Raw genomic sequence first — 12,574 nt, 5'->3', positions numbered from 1 at the left:
CACCACATATTGTACCTCATTAATTATGCGCATATCTAATTTTGAGCGAGCCAATAGAGCTAGAGGTCTGATTTTTGGTATATAGGAATAACTTAGCAATACAATTATTTTGACAAAATGTGACGTGACCTCAATGACCTTTGACCTCATATATATATATTTGTCCACAACTCAGTAACCACAAGTGCTACACCCTTCATATTTGGTATGATGGGACACCTTATGACACCACATATTGTACCTCATTAATTATGCACATATCTAATTCTGAGCAACTCAATAGAGCTGGATGTCCGATTTTTGGTATATAGGGATAACTATAGGGTAGAAATCTTAATATGCCCATCTAAATATTAGACATCTACCATCGAGAACAAAAGAAATTTGCTGTAATTTGAATATTTAAGGAGTTTAAGCAATTTCCACTATAAATAAAGAACCCCTGCCTCAAACTCCACAAAAGTTGCTAGACATATTTTGCCGTTGTCATGCCATTGCTTCGTTTAATAACCAGTTAATCAAATGCCTAATTGACAGGAGGAAATTCAAGACCATATTTGAATAGTAGTATATATTGTCCTCAAAATTACTCCATCACGGCCCAAGTACTCATTGCCTTCAGCAATACTGCCTTGTTATAGATAAGTTTGATGTAGTTAAGAAAGTTATTACCAAATCCAAAGGCTGCCAGAGTACTGAACAGATAGTCGTGATGAACACGATCAAAGGCCTTTTCTTGGTCAATTGAAAGCACAGCGAGGGGTAACTGTTTCTCATTTGCATACGACAGAGCGTCACGGATGAGGTGTATATTATCAAAAATGGTTCTTCCTGGAATGCAGTAGGTTTGATCGAAGTGGATAATTTCATTTAGGGCATACTTCAATCTCAAAGAGAGTGCTTTTGTCAGGATTTTATAATCTGCACACAAGATTGAGACTGGCTTCCAGTTTTTTAGTAGACCATTATCGCCATTTTTCGGTAACAAAGTGATTGTTGCTCTACGACAAGAAAGAGGGAGTTGACCGGTCTGTACTGAATGGAGAACGACTTCGTGGTAATCTTTTCCAATAACACTCCAGAATCATTATAAAATTCGGCCGGAATGCCGTCTATACCTGGGGCTTTGTTATTTCCAAGTTTTCTAACAGCTCTGGAAAGTTCATCAAATGTGATCGATGTTTCGAGAGCTTCTTTAGTGTCATTTTTAAGTTGTGGCAAGTACTTAATAGTTTATCCGTCTGATCCTTGCTGATTTGTTCTGGAGTGTAAAGTGTTTTATAGAAATCTCTAGCTATCTTGCGTATTGCAGCTGAATCTTCAATGATTTCTTCATCACTGTTATTCAATTTGAGATGTGTTATCATTTTTCGCGCACTCTTGCGACGCTCAAGGTCAAAAAAGTAACGTGTTGATTTGTCGCTTTCGTTAATATATTGAAACCTCGACCGGACCCAGGCTCCTCTTGATTCAGTTTTGAGAAGCTCATTTAGCTCAGTTTTCTTATTTTCGTATTCTGCATGACTGATATGATCTGCTGACACTTTGTTTTCTAGATTCGAGAGATCTTTCATCAATTTTTCCTTAGCTCTTGCTTGAGCTCGTCGACGCCCTATACTGTACTGTTGGGAGAGCAATTTTATCTGAAGTTTACCTGCATGAATGGAAGGAAAATCGTTCTTTTTAGTGGTCCACTCATACCAGTAATCAATAATAATCTTTCTGTAATTTTCGTCATCGAGCAGTGAAGTGTTTAGTGCTCAGTGAGCACTTCTATGTTTTATTTCTTTTTGGCTAATACATATTTGAATAATATTATGGTCAGAATACGAAACAGGCACAATCATTGCTGATTGAAGTCTGTTTGTGATGTGTTTACTAATGTAGAATCTATCAAGTCGTGCATGTGCGTTATTATTGCCATGCCATGTATAGTTCAAATCAGTGGGATGAAGTTGACGCCAAGCGTCGATCAGTTTGAACTTTTTTACAGTTTTACTGAGTACGCTAGAAGAAAGCGCGTGTGGTTCGATATGACTGCGTCTGTCAGTATTTGCGTCTAAAGTACAGTTAAAGTCGCCACCAAGGATTATGGGATCGGGTGAGGAGTCTAAGCGAGCAATAAGGTGTTGTAATGTTTGAAATGTATCAATACGTGCTTGACCGTCATTTGGCGCGTAGACATTAATGAAATGATAGTTGGTGTTATTAAGTTTAGCGTGAACGTGGAGAAGACGTCCTGGAATGATGTCTTCCTTCTGAAGGATATCAGTCCGTGAGTTCGGGTGAAAAAGAATTGCAACACCGCTTGAATGTCAAGATGCGAGAATTCGATCTGGCCCCGCCGTGCAACTTTCCAAAGAGGTTCATTACGTGTGGTGGAGTGCGTTTCTTGAAGAAAGAAGCAATCACATTTAAGCTGTGTTTTAAGCGTTTCAAGTATAGTATACCGCTTCAGTGCATCTCGGCAACCACGGGTGTTGCTAGAAAGAATTGAGAGACAAGTCACGATAAGTAGGGGGAGAATTGTGTGCATCATGTTGGCTATATGAAAGAAAAAAGATGAACGCTTCATTACAGTGGTGATTCGTTTCCTCTCTTTTTCAAGTCACTCTTTAATTTCTTCATTAATTTACATATTCTCTGCTTCAGAGGTTTATCAGTGGTTGTGCTTTATAGCAAGTGACAGAGCTTTGAGCAAGTTATTGAAATCGGGACAAAATTCGCGGCATCTCTCAACGTGATTTTTTTTGGTTTTTATGTTATCTAGAAAAAGAGCAAGTTTCTTTTGTGATGGCAGGGTGTTGCATTGTGACAGTTCGTCTGTTTGTATTTCAGATTCTAGAGTAAGATTATGACTGCTTTCATCTGAGTCGCTATCTGAGTCATCACTGCTAGTTGTAGTTAATATTGAAAAGCGGCCAGAGTTTGGAATGATGTTAGCGTTGCATTCGATACTGTCATTAATTTCTTCGCCAGTGGAAGCTGTTTCATTTATACTGGCTGCTTCATTACAAGCAATGTTAGTTGTGTCTGAGAATTTCGTAGCAATTTGTCTGTACTTGAATGGCGAGTCTAAAGGTTCATCTTCGGTATCAGAAATCGCCTGAAACTTGCTCTGGCTATGTGACTTTTCGTCTTCGTCACTGTCTTCATCAACACTATCGATCGTTCTTTTTATTGGCTCTATTGGTTGATCTGATTGGGTGTTGTTTTGAGACGTCATGGGGACGTCTGTGTCGAGAGTTGCAATTGCATCAATTTTTCCTCGGCTGTTTCATTAACAATGTTTTCATTATTAGCTGTGTTGTTAATATTACTTGTAAGAACAGGTGTTGTGGTGTTTTCCTGTTCACCTGTGGTATGCTGACGATTCAAAGTGGCCTCTGTTGTTGCTTTATCGATTATTTCCTCTCTTCTCTTGAGAAGATGGATCCTGCGCTTCTGATTCCGTCAGCAAATTTGGCGAATAAGTATCGTTACGATCAACAATAATACGTTCTTTATCGGATTCGGTAGAGTTCTGTTCAGAATTACTCGAATTTTACTGTTCGATATATCATTTTTGCCAGGACAGTTCTTTCGTATATGTCCAGGACTTCCACATTGAAAACATTTGAGTGGTTCTGTTGATATGTAAACGGGATAAATTTTCCTTCATAAAGAAGTTGCAATACCCCATTGCAGTCTTGAACGTTGGTTTTAGAACTATATAGACTTGTCTCCTAAAAGATTTCACATGTTTGAGATCGGGGTTCCGACAGCCTAAGGAGATGTGGCGAAAACTGTTGTTGAGAACTTTGCCATATCTACGCAATTGCTCGCAAAGAAAGGCATTTGGAATGAACGGTGGTACGTTTGAAATAATAACTCTAGTAGCTGGTTGGATCATCGGTGTGGGTTGTACAAACAGGTCGTTGACATGTACACCTGAAGTGCATACCTGTGTGACCTGCGAAACCGTTTTCAAGAAAACCACAACAGCTTTATTCATTCGTGAGGCAGCCAAAATGTCCTCGGGATTCACAATTTTCGCTACACTTTCAACAAAATCATCCAAGGTAACTCCGTCCAAGTTATCAAACTTAAGGCTATTCTTCATGGAAAGCTTAGAAAGTTCCAATCAACATCGCTTTCCGAATCATGAGTTGGCGTGGCGGCAGCCAATTGATATGGCTAACCAACCAGACCTAGCGAGACAGAATCTAAAAGAATCGCCGCAAAGCAAGTCAATACACGATCAAAAACGTGACACACACCACAAAAAGGCACAAAACAGTCTCGATGAATCGAGATTGAACGAGAAAGTACTCACAGTGCCAGGAAAACAAATCCAAAATCGGAGCTCTCTCAAGGCCGTGTTCACCGCATGAGGGCGAGAGAGAGAGAGAGAGAGAGAGAGAGAGAGAGAGAGAGAGAGAGAGAGAGGTAAATAGAAAGTTCACAATAGGGGAAACAACCATGCTTTATTATAGATTTTTCCAAACGTAGTGGGAATTATTGCATATATGATTCATAATCAATAATGAGGAAAATGGACAGTTTCTTTGACGTTTCGAGGTTACACGTATACAATGTTCGTTGGCCAATGACCGATCCACGAGTGAATACTTTGCATCGGCCGTCATAAACTACCGACATTGGCATTTATATCTCACTATGGCAATAATATTCATATTTCATTAATATTGATTCAAAACCATTGATTTTTCAAGATAATTACTTGAAAACGGGCTTTGCCTTGTAACACTCTTCCACTCTTCCAAGGAGAGCCATATTCTGTGTGTTCGCCAAGGACTTCTGGCAAATAAGACAAACTACAGAATACAACATTCACATGCACAACGGATGGGAGGTTGGGCCCTGAAATTCGCAACTCCAGTAGCAAGCGTGAGTTGTAAGGAAGCAAAGTAGTCGACAAATATCAGATACCAGATATCAGACCAACGATAACCATCTGAAAATATTTCTTCGCGTATTATGACCCGCTCAATTTACGCCTATTGCACAAAGTCTGTGTTACATAGCTTGCGTACTTTGCTCGGACGCTAAGATAACACTTCGTTGAAGCCCACATACAGCTTTGGTAGTTTTAGAACAACCTGCTATGAAATTAAAACGTAGTGGAAATATGGCACACAAGGCTCGGGATTAATAATGAGGAAAAAGGTGGGCTTTCCGAACGTTCCGGGAATCCCAGTAACATCCATTGACTTTACCACAACAAAGACCACAGTTCCGGCTTGTGGCTCTTAAAGCATAATGGCCTACTTGGAAGCGACGTGGAGTTTTCGATTTTTTATTTTTTACTTTAAAATATTATACGGAAAATGCTTAAACTAACAGGCCTGCAGCATCAAGCAAACAAAACATCGAAGTTTTATGTAAGTAAAAACATTATAAATGAGATTAATATTCATAATCTGTTTGATTCAAAACTCGATAGCTTTAGATAAGACGATTACAATATTAAGCTTACCTTAATCAGTTGATGAGCCAGTTAACTAAAATGACTTCACGGTAACCAATATGAGAATTACAGGAGCCTCACATAGCAAACACTTAAGCCCTCGATATTGCACAATTCAGGCATGTATTTCAGCACACTGCATTATGGGACGACTGGGTAGTCCAAGTTACAACGCTTATAGACCACGCTGTTAAATCGCTTCACGCAAAAAATGATGCGCCACCAATTTTCCTCCCTCGAGTAGTAAATTTAACTGCACTTCATTTTATCGTCTCAAGGTGATTTTAAGGAAATATTGAAAGCTTGTGTGACCGGCTACGATTGTAGATGAGAACCGAGGTTGTGGATGATATGACAGTGTAAATCGGATAGGAATCAGAGTACATACGTATAAATTGTCATTTGGGTGTATGCATGTTGGACATCTACTTTTGTTCACCCTTGTGTTACACTCCTTGCAGTAGCCAATATTATAGATTCGATGTTTTTTTATCATAGTAATGATATTACATACAGAGAATGATTGGTTTTGACATCCGATCACAGATAATTAAATTCCCGTTGGTTATTTCGGTTGAAATTTGGCTGCATCTGTGCATGATGGCTTCTCACAATGTGTCGCCGAATTTGACGATCGATGCTGTTAGGCCAGAGGAAAAAATACTGTTCCTTGGACTTTTTTGCGAAGCTAGAGAGGCGGCTAGCGAATTTTCTTCATTGTCTTTTGCGAACCAGCAAAATTTCCACTATTTACATTGTTGCTGATGACTTGAACTCCAGATTTTACAAACTTCCCAAGTTGTTATGCTTTCAATGAACTCGTTGTTCAAACCGTTGGACGTTTTCATCACATGTCAGGAGCTTGAACAAATCCCCAAACGTATCATATGGACTAACCCTTAGCGATGTCTTTGGAACTACGAGGGTTGGATGAAAAGTTTTGAGACTAACTGTGAAGGAGCGATGCCAGATCAATGAAGCTTGGGATACAAAGGACGTTGAGTTCGTGAACTTCCTAGAAAAGGGACAAACTATCAATGGCGAGTACTATTCTATCCTACTGAGGCAGTTACGGGAGGCTGTCAAAAAAAAAAACCAAAACGAGGAGGAAGTTGAGAAAAGGTGTCTTGTTCCATCAGGACAATGCTCCACCCACAAGTCAGTCATTGCCATTGTAACAGGGCGTGACTGCGGGCTTCAAAATCGTTCCACACCCACCATACTCTCCAAACCTAGCTGAAAAAAATTTTACGATGATGACTTTTTGTGTATAGTACGTTCTTATTGCTGAGATGTGTTATAAAATAAATATTGACTGGCCATGAGGGCAACAGCATACGTCTTTAACCCCTCGAGCCTGTGAGTCACCCAAAAAAACAGACTGTTTCCCAAGGCCGTAGATGAGGTGTGTTGTAATCAAAGTTGTCTCCTCAAATCAATCAGTCAGTATTATAACACACATCATCCGCAGTCTGTGTTCTAATTCGCCAATTGATAGTCACGTGAGATGGGTTCTTTTCGTGCTGATCCACGTAAACGGCATCATCAGGCATCATTTGTTGGAACTGTTGCCTGCCAGGCATCAGTCCCGAAAAATGATGCTCGCTGACGTCAAAAACGACATTGACGCGTGCGCAAACAGGAAAGTAAACGAAATGTCGCCTGCGGCCGATCGAAACAATAGTCGAGAAATTTCTAGGTTTATCCTACTTTCCGAAGAAGAACTTCAGTGAGTGCTCTGGTTTCCAACAAGGACTCGAAACGAACAAAAACGATAATCAAAGGGGCATTTGACGTTTTGCAGAAGTATTGCGATCCTGTCGGGAAAAACTTTTTCTTGCCGAACCACTCCAACATATTACATACATGCGACAAGTTTTGTGTATAGTACGTTCTTATTGATGAGGTGTGTTATAAAACACATATTGACTGGCCATGAGGGCAACAGCATACGTCTTTATGACGTATGCTGTTGCCCTCATGGCCACTCAATATGTGTATACTGTTACCCTGAAGGATCTGTCGCTCGAGGGCACTGTCTAAGCGCCCCCCCCCCGTTCAGCGCCCTCGAACGACGTATCATTCAGTGTGCTCTGAGGAAGAGATTGGATGCCAAAACTAAAGACTCTGGGTTTCTGCTGAAAGATGGGAGACTCCCGTGAACACGGATGGTGATACAGTTGATGCCTGGAATTGATGATATAGCATTTAAAACGAAAAGCCTTCACTATGGTCACAGGGAAAGAATCAGTCCCCTGGGTGGGGAGGGAGGGTTTTTTTGTGCAAAAATTTACCTAATTTGATTTATTAATTTTGACTGTGATATTTCAAATAAAGAGTTCGACTCCACAGCGTCTGACTTCTTTATATATTACCGACAAGTCCTTATCTCCTCTCCAACCACAGGGTCTTGCAAGCGATATTCGTCTGAAGTTATGAATATGATCAATAAATGTCTTGTATTAATAAACTTTTATTTCATTATACAAGCCTTACCTGTGTCTAGTGTGTGCCTATTACTGTACTTTAGCTATCTGTGTATAGTATTTCAAGGAAAACAGACTATATCTGTTAATTACCCTCCCTAATCCCCTTCATTAATTTTTTCTGCCGATCACCGATGCGGGGGCTTATCGCCCTGACCAGATACCTCGTTAGTCTACTACCTTATTAGCTGCTATCACAAACTTTCGACGTGGCGGCCATCAATTACGAGGGTTGGTGAAAAGTTTTGAGCCTAACTATGAAGTCCTACTGGAATGAGTTTCTGCAATTATATTTCAACATATACTGGCGCTGTTCCACTTGCCCTGTCCGTACAAAATACAAATTTCTCATGCACAGTCCCTTTTGCGTGAAAATCTATGAGATTAGAGGGCGCCGTTACTGACAGAATTTAAATAACTGCAATGCATGATTGTAATGCTGAAGTATACTTGTTTGCTCCGATTTAAAAAATCGAAAATGGAAAAACGGTAATTCAGAGGGACAATTTAATATTCTTCCTGGCCTTAGTTACATGCCTGCGATCCTTCTCCCAGTTTATTAGATAAGAAACTAAATGGAGTTTTTCAAAACTGGGCGTCGTCCTCTTTTCCACCGCTTTGCAACCGCTCGGCATATGTTTACGATTGGTGGTAGTGAATTGACTTTCAGAGACGATTTTGTGGCCATTTATCCTCGTGGAATACTTTACTGGCTAGTTTATAAGGTACCTGTACCTTCATTGTAGCACGTTTTTCTGTTCGCACAATTAATATGACAGTTAGGAACATTCGGCGGTTACACGTGTTAAAGAGAATGCCACAATATTTTCTTATAATTCAAAACGATGGTTTTTAGCATTAATGTAAACTGGTTCAGATGACAATAGCTTTATATTGAACATGTTCCTAAATCATTCCAAAATAATATGCTTTCAGCACACTAAGTCTAGATCTGGCCATCCACTATTCACGGCATATTAAAGATAAGGTAAGCTGGTAGTTGTGTCTCTAGCTACCGGCCTTTTGTCACAAACCAATCATTATCTCCGTTTTGTATTTCAAAGGAGTGTAAGAGTTGGTTTAATTGGTGACCACGTTTCTCACGATAACCAGGTCTACTCTACAGTAACTCGGGGTTTTGGTAACCTTTACCGGGAGAGAAGATGTCACGTCGAATGTCGTCTTAACTAACAATTTATTAGGAGAAATCCCAGTTCTCTCTTTGAAGGCATCATTGTGAGAGATAAAGAGGATTCTACAAAGTAAAAGTAGCAGGATTTTTGCCAGTAATCAAAATTTCGATAACAGTGAAATGGATTCCGAATATACAGCTTGTTTTAATTTTAGAACGTTTTGATTAAACTTCTGAAATTGTATATTTTGAATCCGACCGAATCCTTGCTTTTACTGTAAAATAAACAAATCTATTTATACTTTAAGTGAAAATACACATAGACAAAGGCTGCATTTAATGTGTGTTTTTGAGAGAGAGAGAGAGAGAGAGAGAGAGAGAGAGAGAGAGAGAGAGAGAGAGAGAGAGAGAGAGAATAAGTGTATTGGGGCCGTGGTCTTCATTTTATTTGATAAATATGAATGTATTCAATACTTATTGTAAAAAAAGTGAAATTCATATCGCGCTGGCTCAGCGCTACATAAAGTGAATAATTCAAAACAACAATATTAGCCCGCATTTTCCTTTCCAGTGTAACTAGTAATTTGGACTTGGTAATCTCTTGTTCAGGGACACATCTATTGTGCTCTTTGTGTTTCAGTTCAGTCAAAATATAATCGTTGTTGCTTACTTAAATGGTGAGATGCTTTGTAATCCATGCATGTTTCTGCAAACGTAGAAGTTCTCAAAATAATGAACTTTGCAATAAAAATCACACACTCTGCTCCATATGTGATGACGCAGACAATAGCAAATAGCGTAACGAATGTAGAGCAATCTGGACATTTCTACACTGCCTATACCACAGGGCGTGTGTAAAAGTCAAGTCCATTGGCATGTTGTGGCGTCTTTCAATAAGGGTGAGGAAGCAGAAGTAGGCGCATAACAAAGTAACCAGAAGACGATTACCGGGGCTTCAACTTTGAAACCTAGTTTCCGCGGTGAAGCTCTGCACTTATTCTTCAAAATGGGAGTGAATCTGGCAAAACTCGTGTAACGTCGTATAAAAATTGATAAACTGTCGTGTCCATTTTGCAGCTAAATCATAATGGCAATATTTATCAAAATTCGTTTCAAGTACAGTACAGAAAAACCCTCCTCAGTGCATTGTACATAACAAGCTAAAGAAATATCTACAAATGATAATAATAAAATTAATAGAGGATATCCAATTATGTTAAAAATACAAATAGTCAGCGTACAAAAAATTGAGTTTTTCAATTACGTTAAAAACGCGGTCAACAACTTGTCTGCTTAATTTTCCATACAGCAGATTATTACAGAGTGTGGGCGCACCACAAACAGAAAACGGTCTCTGACGGTATATAATTATAAAATTACATCGAGAAAGCGTTAAAACGTGCGTTCTCATTTGATCGGAGGTCTCTTTCTGGTATAGACCAATTCTGTCCGTGAACAATTAACAATTTCAAAAAGTAATCAAACCAAGTTTAAATCCAATACGAGTGTCAGCTGGTAACCAATGTAGCCGTATCCAAATAGGACTGCGGGTATGAATATCCAAATAACATAAAATCACTGTAATACATTTTGTATAGACCTAGTATCTGTTCCTTGGTCAAGAGACTATAAAAACCGCTAATTCGACTCGAACTTCCGGTTGCATGCGTGGTAGTCGTTACAAAGTCAAGGGTAACATTGATTTTATCGGAAATATAATTGATGTCGGGTTGAAGTGTGTCAAATTTTCCGAAAAAATCATATGTTATCTGACAAGGCTCGCAAGATGATGTGTAGGTCATCCAGTGGCGATCTATAGGTCTGCTTTCAAGGAGGAAAGTAACAAATTTATGGAACGTAATTTTCGCATCGAGGGATCCATTCAGGTTATTACTGTTTTGTATAGCCATTCCGTATCGTCTTAACATAGAATCATCTGGGTTTTCAATGAATTTGTCTATGAAAGCTGATAATAAGCGTTCAAATGGATGCCGCACGAACATTACTTTAGAATAGCCTTTTAACATGCTTATTTGATCTTCTGGTTCGTAGTCCTTGAGCGTTTTGAGTGCTTGTTCATGGATTGGCACATGTTCGTCATAGGTGCCGGCATATTTCAAAAACATCCGTCGCCAGTTGGTTGATCCAACCTTAGCAACGATGCAGAACAGTAGTTTGTGCTTTTCATCGACGACAATAACTTTCCCTCGGAGGTCGAGAGCCGGCGTTGTTCCATTGTGAATAACACTATCATCATTTTTCCTGAAAGTTTCGCAAGCCAGGTCCACTGTGAGTGTTCGCTGTCGGTGTATCTCCTTCAAGGATGGACTGGGAATTCGAACTGGAACAGATTCGTTTCTTTCAAAGTCTACCTGTAACCGGGAGAAATTAAGGAGGTAATGCGATTAACTAGGTCTTAAGTCACACTACAAGAACGTTTTTTATGCGGTGAAGTTAAGTAACAAGCTTCGTAGGTCCAATAACTACTGTCTCCTCTAATCAAGATCGTCGGCCGTCTTCTGATGAATAATTTAAGGTAAAACGCGCATCGAAATTAAAGACTTAAACTTTTAATTAAACTTTCCTCAATAAAACTTCAAATCATTCTCTTTCAAAGTCAAGAATAAAAATCACCGAGCAACTTTCGGTACCATGGAAACAAATTATCTTAAGTTCACCATTTGAAATTCAAAATAGCCCTTCGCCATCCTTTTGTTTACTCTATCGGGAAAAGTAAAATTTGCGCTCTTCGCAAAAATGAGCCTGTAACATCTTGATCTCACCTTGTAGACTTCGTACGATTGCCTCATGTAAGCCTGGAAAATTTTCATCTTTGAGGAAAAGACTGTAATAGATGAATGAACGGCTATTAGTTTCAACCCTGAGTAACCTCGCTTTTGTTTCAGTCCTGATAAGTTGGAGATTATGCAGACGTAAAAGAATATTTTTTCCATCAGGAATGCTTCGCGGAAGTTTGATTCCTGGAATATTAACCGGTTAGTTTTTCTGAAGTTCCTGTTCAGGTTTCCCAAATCATGTAACCATGCAATATATCTATTATTTTGCTTGTCTGCGCTCACTTGGAACAGTCATTGGAAAAACATAAAAAGTGTTCAGATATATTATATTTTATATGTAAGTCTAGTTAAAAAATGAAGTCTTCAGGTAAGCGGACGTCATGTGTACGAGAAATGACTCACGTAGTAGAAGTAATTGTGCTCCCAACAGGATGACGATAACAGATACCAAAAGCCACTTATTCTTCATATTTCATCCAGAATCTGTTCAGTGTATATGAAGAGAGAGAGAGAGAGAGAGAGAGAGAGAGAGAGAGAGAGAGAGAGAAAGAGAGAGAGAGAGAGAGAGAGAGAGAGAGAGAGAGAGAGAGAGAGAGAGAACACTCATTTTTGGTGTTGTTCCTTGAATGTAAATTCTGATATTAGTGGGATTAGCTGATAGTCCCCTCTGGTAAATTTAAATGATTGA

The 12,574-nt window shown here is 39.2% G+C and overlaps 1 protein-coding gene across 2 annotated transcripts in view; it reads right to left on the bottom strand.

Annotated features, from left to right (window-relative positions):
* Positions 1-9,509: 9,509 nt before the first annotated feature.
* The window catches only part of LOC139151164 (carbohydrate sulfotransferase 11-like), a 40,466-nt gene continuing 37,401 nt past the window's right edge, over positions 9,510-12,574 (bottom strand). Inside the window, exons 2-4 of one of the 2 annotated variants that reach the window (XM_070723758.1) lie at positions 12,289-12,369; positions 11,872-11,933; positions 9,510-11,460 (exon numbers count right to left, since the gene is read on the bottom strand). In XM_070723758.1, coding sequence (XP_070579859.1) covers positions 10,597-11,460; positions 11,872-11,933; positions 12,289-12,355 — 993 coding nt within the window. In that variant the 5' untranslated portion in view covers positions 12,356-12,369 and the 3' untranslated portion in view covers positions 9,510-10,596. The remainder of the gene's footprint in view (positions 11,461-11,871; positions 11,934-12,288; positions 12,370-12,574) is intronic. The other variant, XM_070723759.1, reaches the window with a different exon arrangement.

The sequence above is a fragment of the Ptychodera flava genome, chromosome 15, assembly GCF_041260155.1.
Source record: "Ptychodera flava strain L36383 chromosome 15, AS_Pfla_20210202, whole genome shotgun sequence".
NCBI classification, from domain to species: domain Eukaryota; kingdom Metazoa; phylum Hemichordata; class Enteropneusta; family Ptychoderidae; genus Ptychodera; species Ptychodera flava.
The sequence above is the reverse complement of the archived record's forward strand: the minus strand, read 5'-3'. Positions and strand labels throughout refer to the sequence as shown.